This window comes from Diadema antillarum, unplaced genomic scaffold (genome assembly GCF_040938485.1).
Source record: "Diadema antillarum isolate AM-2024a unplaced genomic scaffold, OU_Dant_1.0 seq00001666_RagTag, whole genome shotgun sequence".
In the NCBI taxonomy this organism is placed as follows: domain Eukaryota; kingdom Metazoa; phylum Echinodermata; class Echinoidea; order Diadematoida; family Diadematidae; genus Diadema; species Diadema antillarum.
The window spans coordinates 31154-44855 of record NW_027272364.1 but is presented as its reverse complement, the minus strand read 5'-3'; the positions used below and the strand labels follow the sequence as shown (position 1 = coordinate 44855).

Sequence of the window (13702 nt, the reverse complement as noted above, 5' to 3'; positions counted from 1 at the left end):
AATCTCTTCTCAGTGACCATGTACAACTTAATTTTATTTTGTTAACGTCTTCGTCAAGTAAATCACTGTCACGTGCTTTGCTATGGGTATTTCAAAATTCAAAGAATTTTGTGTCACGTCTATCGCTACACTGTCTTAGTATATAGATCAGATCGAGTGATAAAAATCGTGATAACGTGAGTGAATGTTACAGTTAAGCCCCTTGTGCATGAGAAATTTAACCAAATCAGTTTGATTCATTGCATTTCAAAACATATCACAGTACTGCAAGTCATCCAGGGCAATCAATCATTCCTCATTCTACATTGTAAATTGTTCCATTTACATCCTTGTAATTCCGTTGTATTGATGGCGGCATCACGAAATAACTCAAGACAATCACATAGGCTTATACATAATATGTGCTGTAGCAATATTCGTTTCCGCTTTCAAATTATTCCACTTCTCTGACACAGAATCCAACTGTTTCCCTGCTTAATCATGACAAGCAATCTTGGGTGCTGTCAGTTACCTTTGCAACCATCTGACACTCGAAACAGAACTGTGCTAGCCCAGCAGACATTATTTTATTTACGCAGTCTAGCATTCTGGAACTCTGTTTCGACATAAAAAATGCACCGTCATTGAATTCGTTAAAAAAAGATTCCAACTATTCCTGCTGAAGTCTCATAATGCAACAGAAAGACACTAATTATTTATGTTGTAATCACAACGTTATGATTCTGTTTAGTGTGCGTCTGCTTAAGGCATTCCATATCACATCCCATGTTCGTTTCATTGCGAACTATAGTTTACTATTGTACGTGTCTTTACAGAGTAGATACAGTAGTCAGTTTCGCTGCTAACAATTCCCTGTGCCACCTTCTCGGTGGCTTTAATACGCCATACTGTCCTGCTATGTATGCCTAATCGTCTCTGTGTGCTTTCACCGTTAATGTACATGCATTGATCTAGGCTTCTTCTTTTTTAACTGACTCATTTCTTTCCCCCTATTTCTATTTGATCTTTTTCCCACTTTTCTTTTTTTTTTTGTTCCCTCTTTCCTCATTTCCCGCACTCTTTGTAGTCTATAGTCTGTGTTAGGTCCTTCACCCTCTCTTTCCTCTTCACTTTGAAGTACCCACAAAACACACCAATCACAGTCTTATGAGTGGGTATTCCCACCTCCACTTTTTTTAAGAGAATGTACAAATAAGTTTGTATAAATTATGCCTCATTTCGTAATTACCACATACATGGACATGTTATTCTTTGCTATACCTGTGTACCATTCCATGAAATGCATGTCAAATTTACGTGATTTTTGTATTTTCTGTTGAAAGAAGTGAAAATAAAGTTTGAATTGAATTGAATTGAAACAATCTCTTTCTCAAAATCAAATCTTTTCTAAATGATGCGTTGGCATTTACCATAGCAATCACGCAGTGTTCTCCCAAGTCTAGTCGTCCTCTGTGCACCGATCAAACAAACAAGCACGTACTATGACATGCATATCATAAATTCCAAAAGTCATTAAAAAAACAACAAAACAACAATAAAAAAAAACACGCTCTTGGAGGTATGCCAGTACTATATCAATTCGTCATACGTATGTCAGATCAGAGTCGGAAACGTGCGTGGCGGTGCATGTACACTGTATATACTAGGTCAATCATCATCTATACTAACATCTTTATTTTCGAGCTTATGTATACGAATAGAATTATAATGAATCAATTTGATTTGTCGTTTTATCATCGCAAAGCACTCATTTGATGACATAGAAGGGGAATTTTGCACATGCTAATATACAACTAACTGCACTGTTAAAATAGTCATCCACTCATACGACTCTGATGATATCCACTGACCATTATAATCATAGATTACACTTACAAGACAAAACAAAAACCAAAAACCTCAGCAAGACGAGGTCAGTTAAAAGCAAAACAATACAGTGAGGCACAGTATTATCAAAGTAAACAAGCTAGAGCGTCAAATGTATTTTTGAGGGATATAGCTATTAAGAATGCTATGTTATGATTATCCATGACACATAAATCTGCAACACTGGGTGCAAGCGACTGGGAAATAGGTTAGGGCGGTCTGTGTACTATATAGTTATTCAGATAACTTTGCCCAAACGCCTGCATCCAGTGTCTAAGTGTTTTTGTGTTATTGTAATGATTAATCACGCTCAGCTCTGTATCTGATTTCATATTGTAATATGTCCTCATCCAGATAGAATAATGATAGTGATAATAATAATAATAATGATGATAATAATTGATAATAATATTGATAATAGCTGAGTGGTTGAAAGTTTATAAAACCAAAATAACAGAGAAGAGACCTTTGAATGAAAAACATAAGAATCGCTGATTTGTACTATAGTATATACCAACAGACAACATAAAAAATTAGAAACCTCTCTATTTCCATCAAAATACCTAAGAAATGTACGTTGCATATACAAACACATGAAATCTCATTTTACTCACTTGATCAGTACAGATACACGACTCTTTTTTTTAACAGATTAATATATTTACATATTTCAAAATTCAAGATGAATGATGAGCCAGTCATATTATCATACATTAAATCTGTATCATTCATACATTAAATCTGATACAAAAAATAATAGAGGAAACGGCAATCTATACCAATGTTGTGATACAAACTCTTTACAACTTAACCCATACTCCCGATTTCTAGCTACTTAGCATTAGGATCTCTCCTTTATCCTTATAGGTCTGCCTTATGACGACCTCATCATTGAACAGAGTTCAGAATAATTTATCATCGTTTGTTTGGTTTTTTTTAAACCTCAGATGTTCACCCAGACAACGTAAAGTAATAACTGATAAAATCCGCAAAGGGATAAGATGAAGTCGTTGAATTTAAATTTTGAATTTACTGTACTTGTTTATTTATTCATCTATAACATTCTATTTATCGAGCATTCATTGGTGTAGGGTTTGTCCTGTGTTTGTTTTGTCGTGTTTATATATATAGATAGACAGATAGATAGGGGGACTGTTTAGACCATATACTATTTATCTATTCATTTATCTATTCTTTCGTGTGATTTTAGTTATGAGAGAACCATCATTCTTCTTAATACGGAATACATGACTAACTCTGACGAGAGTGAAGCCCAATTTACAAAGATTACTATAATGTTCGAGGTTGTTGTTGTTTTTTCTTTTTTGGTTGAATAAATGTCTGGAGTAATAGTATCATGGGCTGTTCGCAAGTAAGTTAGGAAGTGCGACCTCCTCGGAGGCGGGCACTCAGGTTTATAGTATCGTGCTGTCCGATATTGTAGTCTTGCAGAGTTTTCGCTTCCTCGTTCAGGGTTGTTCTGCCGTACGTCAAGACTTGCTGTGAAGGCGCAATATTAGTTTTGGCTTGAATTTTCCTTCTCAGCTCACGGATAGTATCCTGACTGCACGTGTCAATGGTGACCGTCTTTCCATCAAGCTTTTGCACAAATACCTGAAATGGCCGTCGCGCCGCGGCTTGCGCCCGTGCCTTCTCTCGTGCGACGTCATCAACAAGTCTCCCTGAAGAGCGCCGCTGTGTGGACGGTAGACGTCCGTTAGCTGTGCCCCGGGAGCTGCAGTTGCTTCCTTGGAAACAGAATAATGAGATAACATACATGTATTATGAGTATTGTGAGCTGCATGGACCACATATGATCACTGATCTAGAACATTACCCTTGGGGTCTGACGGACCCCCCCCCCCCCCCATAAGTCGGTTATCGTATTATCGGTTTCAATTATTTTGTATTTGCCAAGATGTTGCCATAAACTATTCATATTGCTTCGACTGGTTTGACAGCAGGCAATATTACCAGGCCTTTCTATATCAACATATACATTATAACATTATACATTATAAGATATAATGTCAAAATAGATTTCTTTATATCGTTGTCATATACTGTGACATTACAAATTGTTGTAGCCTTCTTCATCAGCGATGACGGTACCGAACTTAAACATCATCCGTTTGAACATATTGTCTGATTTTCTTCAAACTTGACTGATGTGTACTGATATTTCTGTATTCACTCAATTCACATACATGTTTAGGCCTATGATTCATTCACCTTTAATGACTGAATAAAAGTTTAAGTTTCGGTGCTGCTATTGCTGGATGAGAAGAATGCAACATTAATTTTCATGTCACGCATGGACAACAATATAAAGAAAAATAATATTAAGAGAATTCCACGTTTTCATTTTTCCAGCATAGTGAAAAGACTGACCTCTCTCTGAAAACAGGGAAATTAGCATCAACATAATTAATATCAGTATCAAAAGGAGGAAATGAAAATGAAATGAATGAATGGAATGAAAAAAAAAATGATTTTTTTTTTTACGGAATTCTCTTTACATTTTCTTTACACCGCCGTTGATGAGTGAAGTCACGAATGGTTGTAGTCTTCGCATGCAGATGGCGGTACCGAAACTTTAAAAATTTATAACTTTTGAACGGATTTCCCGATTTTCCTCAAACTTCACCGACGTGTTCTACTATGTACTAATATTGCTGCATTTCCTCTATTCACATATATTTGGGTCTCATTCTCCTTCAACTTCACAGACATGAATATTCAGGCTATGCCGATTATTTTTGTATCGGTATAGGAGGTATCAATGTAAAGTGAAGAGCCACTATGAAACCATGATTACGAAGTTGCTATCATTGCATGTCTCGATAACTAGAAACCTCTAAGGAATACAAATACCGTATACAACGGACACTAAGACTTACCTGCTGCCTCCTCTTCCCCACTGAACTCGGCTGTAATGCTGTTAATTCTGTAGGCCACAGGCAGGCTGTCTAACCCTCCGCTGGGAAGGTTGTGCAACTTCTGGCACTTGCAGCACTTAATGTGACCGGAAGTATACTGCCTCGCTAGGCAACTCTTGCAGAAGCAGTGACCACACGACAAGTAGCGAGCATCCCTCATCGGCCCAATGCAGATGGCGCAGGCAAACATCTCCCTGGCCTGAAACCCATGGGCAGGGATGTCCACTCTCTGACCGCTGGGGCCGAATGTCCGTTGAATCTCTTCCAGCAAGAAGTTTAATGTAAAACAGCGGGGAATGTTGTCGACGCCTCCCGCAGGAAGCCTCGTACTTCTCTGGCACTCGGAACATTTGACGATTCCCCGCTCGTAACTTGCTTGGACACTTCTAGTGATGCATTCTTTGCAGTAGGTGTGGCCGCAAGGAAGACTTCGAGCGTCCTTCAGTCTGTCTTGACATATGCTGCATTTCAGCTTGTTATCAAATGGGATCACAATGCCGTTCGACATCTTTGCGTTTAACAGCACAATAATTATAGTAATCGACTAACCAATGTTACAATTTAATCAAGTTCGAAAATGCGTTATATCAGCGATGTGATGACTGCGGTGTCTTCTCAAATACTGACGATCTGACGATGGGTATAGCGCGCTTATATCTGATCTGCGCGATGTTAGCTGTTTGCTGATACGAGACACGACGGGGAATTCCCTGGTTAAAGTTGTTCTACGGCCACAATCTGCCCTGCGCGGTATTGCACTACTGAAGTGCCTCTCATCATGTGCATAGACGTTCATAATTATGAGCCTTCGATGTGTGTGTGTGTGTGTGTCTGGGGGGGGGGGGGGGGTTGAATTAGTGTTAATGTACGTGTGTGTTTTGAGTGTGGGCCTGCGCCTGTGTTTGTATCTATAATGTAAAATTTGTCAATATGTCTTTGTGATAGTGTAAGTGTAAAATGGATAAGAGTTATCATAAGCGCAATAAGGAACATTGATTTGTTAATAATGTATGCGCTGGGGAAGCTCAACTAGTATCAATATTATTATTATCATTATTGTCATTGTTATTATCATCATCATCATCATCATATTATCATTACATATAGGCCACAGAAGAAAAATCTGACCGTTTGTGCAAATCTTGGCATTTTCACTGTTTGTGGTTGATTGTCTATCATATATGCTATGCCTGCAGATTAATTACTGATAAAAATTGAACAAGTAGGCCCACCTCGAATTTAGATTCAGTACGTGCCCATGGGCTTTATGTTATTTACAGTAAAAACCCTTGAGATGCATCGAATGTTCAATTCAACTGCAGATACATTTGGGACAAGACAACAACTTCAACTTTTTCACATTCATGAAGGCCCATCCTGCATTAATAAACAAACCCAAAACCCCACCCGTAATCATGAAAACTTTGTCACAAACTTGACGAGATTAAAATGAGTCTAAGATAGAGACGACACAAACATTATAAGACAAAGCGGATAACCACTTTAACAGGACGTCACATAATTACGCTCACTCAGTCTGCAGACACACGACTCTCATTCGGATTGCGCAAACTCCCCACCAGCTCCTACCAACATTGGGAAATCGCTTCTGCGAGCTGCTCGAGGTGCTGCAATCAGGAATAGTCTCTATTCAGACCGTACCCTACTAAAACCTCCAGTGAGTCAAAAAAAAATTGCGTTTTTGTTTACGCGGTATGAACAATCATTTTAAATGGGCATTTAGAGCCATTGGGTGTGTACCATTAGAGCGTTGAGTTACACATTTTAGCAAGTAAAAATGAAGATGTTATTTTGATGCAGAATACTCGTATTCTAATTTCATGTTCTTGTATTTCATCACTAATTACTCCAGACGAAATTCTCATGAAGTTGCGCTGAATGACAGTTCAATAGAAAAGCAAAGATTTTTTTTTTTCAGTCGAGAATGCATATTCTAAAATTTAGGAAAGGTTGTGTGAGACTATCTCCTTAACATGAGAATAATCTTAATATCTACGCAAAAACATATTTGCTGGTATTTGCGTGAGCAAAAACAATTTTCGAGAACCAGCTCGAATTTTAGTCTATTTCATTAATGACTTTGAAGGCCCTTGGTACAATTGGTGTTGTTGCTATTTTGATTTTGTATAGTCAATTTACACATTCTATTGCGTGCCTGACTGACAATTACTGGTACGTCTCCATTAATAAGACTATCATACATGTAATAGTAACGGCGTATCAAGTGCTCAGCGCATGGTGAATTTCCTGCCTGTTTGGCTCACGTCGTTCCAGCAAGGAGCTCCTTGGTTGCAGCGACTGTAATATTATACGTGTTCTACTCAGTACTAGTATTATATATGCCCGTTGGCACTGGTGTCGTGTAAGATTTTTGTTTTGTTTTGCTTTGTTTTTCTTGTAATCATACACGAAATACATTGATGTTATATCAACTTATTTTCCGGTCGGGAGGGCAAGAATGAAGCAATAATCTGTCGTTCTCTCTCATCTTGCGGGTGACCGACAGTTTGCGTATGTTGAAAGTAAAGCACATTGTAGGGCCTAAATATGTTTTGTATACCTCCATAGAGCGGGAACTCAGTCGAAACATAGAGTATCTCTCCCATGTAACACACAGGTATGTCTGATTCATTCCAGTCATGTTATAATTAAGCCACACTATCTCCAGTACACATGTATATCAATGCAAAAGGCCATATCAAAGGGAATGTCCCATCTCGGTAAAAAGAAAAAAAAAAGAGAAGAATACAAAACAGGTAATTTTTTTTCTCCTATATAACAATTTTTTTTTGCTCTACAGATTAAGATTCTCAGCAATAACGTATACAAATGTATAAGAAAGCAGCATAATATATAAGGACGCGACAGACAGGACTCAACTTGGAGTCTGCCTGTATTGCCCACAAAAGACAATCAGGCGTCTACTTATATATTTTCGCAGACAGATATCGGCTGTAGCAAGGTCTTCATCAAATCTCTCTCTCTCTCTCTCTCTCTCTCTCTCTCTCTCTATGTGATTATATGTATATATATATCTATATCTATATATATATATATATATATATATATATACATGTATATCAACACTCATGTGTATCAACACTTGAGAAAGGGCGGCGAGACGCTCGAAAATTTGTGTGCAGAAATAAACCGTTGGTGAATACAGCATGAACTTTGTTCCAGTTTTGTTATTTATCTTTTTATATACATGTAAATAATTATAGATATCTATGTCATTATTATTATTATTATTATTATTATTATTATAAGTTGAAGAAGGAGTCTCGAGCACGCCATTTGTAGAAATTGACTACTCGAGACTCCTACTTATAATATTCGAAGTCCAACAGGTGGAAAATGGCAGATGTACATATTATGTAATATGTGTAAAATATAGTATACATTCTACATGTCAGGGTAAAGAGGGGCGACTATATCTAGATCTAAGTGTATATATATATATATTTGTTTCTATGCGTACCGCTTATAGACAGAAGTGTTGCATAATGACGGCATATCATGGATATAGTGCATCATGGAGATAGTTTGTACACGTGCTTCTGAATTTGATGTGAAAACATGTTTCTAAAACGTCTTTCTGAATGTGATTCGAGTTTACACTACAACGAGTCTCTAAACCCATTATCCCTACCCCGATAACCGAGATTCCATATACAACATCGGTGTCACAAACACCATGGGGTCTGGTAAACGTGTAACTCTTATAAGACTTATATATATATATATATATATATATATATATATATATATATATATATGTATGTATGTATACGGAGTCAGAATCATAGTTAATTCATTGTCAAAAGAGCTCCTCAATCCTATTTTCTATAGTGATATCCAACCATTCGCATTACCACACACGAACACACACACACACACACACACACACACACACACACACATACACAAGCATCTCCGGACCACGACTGGCAAAACGTGATTTGAGAAGGTTAATTGGGAGAAAACTGGTTAGAAAATGTATTCAGAGTAACAAATGATCAATCAGCGTGGAACGTGATCAGGAACATAATATTCACCAACGACAAACATGAAAGCCACGGACAAGACAGTGGGGAATCCCCGTCTGCGGTAATCGCCAATGTGTAGAGCCATGATCTATTGCGAGCCATTTATTTGTTTTTGTTAATGTTGTTGTTGTTGTTGTTGTTGTTGTTGTTGTTGTTGGACCATGATTTGATTTATTTCAAATACAATCTATGTACGTGACAGAGGAGCAGCATGAAAATGGTTATGAAGTATTGATCATAATTCTTCTTGCGATGCGGCTTGACTTGCAAAGATGGAAGCCTTTGGATTCATTATTACTATGACGTGATCACTCTCTTTGACGTCATTATCTAACCCCCCCCCCGTGATTCCCAGGGTATATATCGTGCTACCTTGAGTCATAAGCGTACCCAGGATTTTTTAGAGGGGGTGTTCAGTGGCGTACCGTGGGTCAAGACATTGGGGGGGGGGGCACCTCATGGAAGCAACATCAGAATTGCATTACTGTACAATTCAATGCGAGCGAGCGGAGCGAGCGAGCTTGAAAATTTTGACATTTGACAGTCCCCAAACTGCCGTTTGTAGCTATATAATATATATATATATATATATATATATATATATATATATATTTGCTTTGGAAATTAAGGGGGTTGCACCGGGTGCAACTGCTGGCAGTTGCTGGCAGTAACATCAGGAGAATGGCATAACGATTAAATGCGAGCGAGCGAAGTGAGCGAGCTTGAAAATTTTGACATTTTACAGTCCCCAAACTGCCGTTTGTAGCTATATTTTTTCGCTTTAGAAATTAAGGGGAGGGGGCGCACCGGGCGCAACTGCTGGCAATTACTGACAGCAACATCAGGAGAATTGCATAACGATTAAATGCGAGCGAGCGAAGCGAGCGAGCTTGAAAATTTTGACATTTTACAGTCCCAAAACTGCCGTTTGTAGCTATATTTTTTCGCTTTGGAAATTCGGGGAGGGGGGCGCATTGGGCGCAACTGCTGCTGGCAATTACTGGCAGTGACATCAGGAGAATGGCATATAACGGTTAAATGCGAGCGAGCGAAGCGAGCGAGCTTGAAAATGTTGACATTTTACCGTCCAAAAACTGTCGTTTGTAGCAACATGTTTTTTTTTTTTCGCATTGGAGGGAGGGGGCGCCCGGTGCGCCCCCTGGATCCGCCACTGGTAGTCAAGGGTGTCGGTTTATGTTCATGATTGGGGGAGGTATGACCAGCGAGGGGGCGTCGAAGTGACCAAGCGGGAGAAGGATGTCCAAAATCTGCACTTTATATAGAGCATCCCCTAATTTGTTTGTGTTTGTGAGTGTGTATGTTTCAAATAGATGGAAAAGTTAGGAAATAGCCAAGGTCAAGTCTTATTATGGGCAATGCAAGGCATTTTATAAAGACTAGTATGTAAAGCAACACTGCAAAATCAATGATCAAGCTTTGATAGCAAATGTGTACAACAAACCTATCAAACATCACATTGCGCAACATTGCAGCGACTCTTTTTGCCATTCCGATATTCTGAGTACACTGCGCACATCCTGCTTGTATTCAAAATGCCAACCAGGAATCACGCTGAATCACAATATTTTGTCGTCTCCGGGCTTTTTGAACAATGTTATACCTCTTTAATTATATGGTTAAAAGAAGTCTTAGAAAAATATCTTTTTTTCTTGATCATCCTTTCATGTCGATTTCAAAAGCAGCTTACTAACCCTTGAATTAGGTTTTTTTTTCACCAGCGGATGGGGGGGGGGGGCACGTGCCCCCCATGCCCCCCCCCCCCCCGTAGTTACGCCACTGTCAGTGGCGTATCTAGGGAAAACGGCGCAGCGAAAATTGCGCCCCTAATTTCTGAAAAAGTGTTCAACCCCAACCCCATCCCGGCAGGGACTTTAAAGAAGTCCTCATGATATGATTTTTGAAGCACTTAAGAGAGGTCTTTTGAGCGTGATTTAAAATGTAATAGGCAACCCCAAATTTTGATATATTTTGGAGAGCGAGCGCAGCGAGCGAGCCGAAAATTTTTATATTTCAGCTTTATACATAACATGGAATTCTTGTCATTTTTGGTTATTAAATCTTCGAATTACAATTCTAATCAATATATAGTGACGGCCTTTGAGATAACGATTTGTACCAACAGTGTCCAACCCCATCCCGGTAGGGACTTAAAAAAAGTCCACATGATATGCTTTTTCAAGCACTTAGAAGGGGTCTTTTGAGGGTGATTTAAATGTAATAGATATTGAAGAATTTTGGCGAGCGAGTGCAGCGAGCGAGCCGAAAATTTTTGTATTTCAGCTTACAAAACATGGAATTCTTGTCATTTTTGGTTATTAAATCTTCGAATGACAATTCTAATCAAGATATAGTGACGGTCTTATAGATAACGATTTATACCAACAGTGTTCAACCCCAATCCCATCCCGGTAAGGACTTTAAAAAAGTCCACTTGATATGCTTTTTCGAGCACTTAAAAGTTTTTTTTTTTTTAGGGTGATATAAAATCTGATAAATTTTGATAAATTTTGGCGAGCGAGCGCAGCGAGCGAGCCGACAATTTTTGTATTTCACCTTACAAAACATGGAATTCTTGTCATTTTTTGGTTATTAAATCTTTCAATTCTAATCACGATATAGTGACGGCTTCATAGATAACGATTTATGCCAACAAACTAAGGACTTGGAAAAATACTCTAAATTACTACGAGTGAGTGAGCCGAAATTTTCATATTTCCACGTCATCATTACGTTTTGTTCTTCTTATTCTTTTTTTTTTGGATAAATCTTGGCGAGCGGGCGCAGCGAGCGAGCCGAAAATTTTTATATTTCAGCGTTACAAAACATGGAATTCATGTTTTGTTTTTATCTTGTTTGATTTGGTTTTCTGCTCCCCCCCCCCCCCCCCCACATTCTCCTTCCCCCCGTCCGGGCGAGGGTTTTTTTTTTTCTTTTCTTCTTCTTCTTCTTCTTTTTCTTCTTTTTCTTCGTCGGTTTTTTTTTCTTCTTCTTTTTCTCGTTTTTTTCACGTTTTCCTCTTGCCCCCCCCCCCCCCCCCCTAGATACGCCACTCAAACTGGTTGGTAGTTGATACTATTAACTTAGCATGCAATGTGCCTATAATAGGCTGCAGCGCAGCATGCATTGTACACACATAATATTATGCATTATAAAATGGGTTCAAGAATGTAGCCAATTGGAAGCGCTGAAATGAGTCACGTGTGCGTGCATTAATTTCTCACTAACATGCACGGCCTGACTCACAATGTTTACACTAGCAGTGCGCACTCAATCAGCTGTTACAAATGCGTCGCGCGCTACTATACGCGCTGTCAATCCTGTAAACAACTTCTAGTTCAGGCTGCCAGCCGGCCTTTCTTGTGGATACAATATCATGTGGCATACGTATACTCTTATACGTACATGCTCACAGTACTTTTATGTGCGGGATTTCCGAGTGCGATGTGCGGAATATGTTTGGGACGAACATCTTTGGACATCATCTTGACTTTTTGACTTGAGCTAGTGCTACATGTAGCTGACTGGTATTGACCCACAAAGGTACGTGAAAAATGCTGTTAGTTTTCGACCCATTTTATAAAACAAATGATGCACAGGATTATTTCGTGGCGTTAGTGGAGATGCAGCTCACTCTCGGGTATTTACAATGTAGTGCATGTTTCACAATTGTAAATACCCTCGAGTTGGCTACATCTCCACTAACGCACTCTATCCTGTGCATCATTTGTATATCATACACCGCGTACGGTATAATACCGGTAAACGGTGAACATTATGCGCAATGTATCTTCGCGATTCGGCCAGAAAGCAAAGCAGGGATCGGGAATGTCTACTGTTTGCGCGTCAGCTTCGCGCGCGGTGCAGTAACGTAGTATTAACACGTACTGTACACGAGTTCTTTAGTGCGTATAATATTATGTAACTCCATAATGTATCATCATCCACACAACACATTAAGATAAAACAAGGAAGAGAGAGAGAGAGAGAGAAAATGAACGCAAAAGAAAGGAAAGGCGGAATTCAAAACGGAAATAAAAGCGGTAAAGGCAGCTTTTGTTTCATTTTGTCAACATCTAAACATTGCTGAAGAGGGGTGTTGAATAGCTCAAACACCTCCCTTTTGCCCAACGGAGGTGTTTGAACACCTTAAACACCTCCGTTTTGGCAAAGGGGGTGTTTGAACACCCAAAACACCCCCCCCCCCCCCCCCCCTCGGTACGCCCTTGCCTTGAGTGCAGTAACAACACGGTTACATGCATAGACATGAAAATCACATATTCCCTGCACATAACAGGTATTGTGAAGCTGGGGAATTCCAGCTTATTGTTTATCATGTTCATATACGATTCACTCGCTGTTTAAAATAGCCTTGCATGCAAAGTTCATGTACCCCGTATAGCTATACCAATCCCCCCCCCCCCGCCATCCCATAGTTCGAAGAATTTGAAGTGTTGTAAATCAACCAGCAAACTAAAATTGAAATGAACAGCTCATGTTGGTTCACAATTTGTCTCAAATAAATTCTCATTATACATATTCTCAGCCATGTTTATGTTGATAAGCCTTACCATGTGCATCTTACCTACACATAGCTCATAAGCTATAATGTACATTTAAAATGACAACACGTGTATCTGACAACATGATAGAGAAAATCAGTATTACATTCATAGTATAATAATAACAATCTGTAAAGTTTAAACTTAACGACAATGAGGTCAAAGGAATTGACGATACACTTGTTTCCAGGTAAAAAGGAAAAAAAAGATAGTGCTGCTTTCTGTATTCTCATAAACTAGGACTCTG

The 13702-nt window shown here is 38.9% G+C and overlaps 1 protein-coding gene across 1 annotated transcript; it reads right to left on the bottom strand.

Moving 5' to 3' along the window:
- Positions 1-997: 997 nt before the first annotated feature.
- LOC139711536 (uncharacterized) lies at positions 998-5393 on the bottom strand. The gene is made up of 2 exons (XM_071623413.1): positions 4767-5393; positions 998-3614 (listed from the first exon to the last, which is right to left on the bottom strand). Exons 1-2 carry the CDS (start codon positions 5311-5313, stop codon positions 3244-3246), a joined length of 918 nt encoding a protein of 305 aa, XP_071479514.1. The 5' UTR covers positions 5314-5393; the 3' UTR covers positions 998-3243.
- Positions 5394-13702: the final 8309 nt, after the last annotated feature.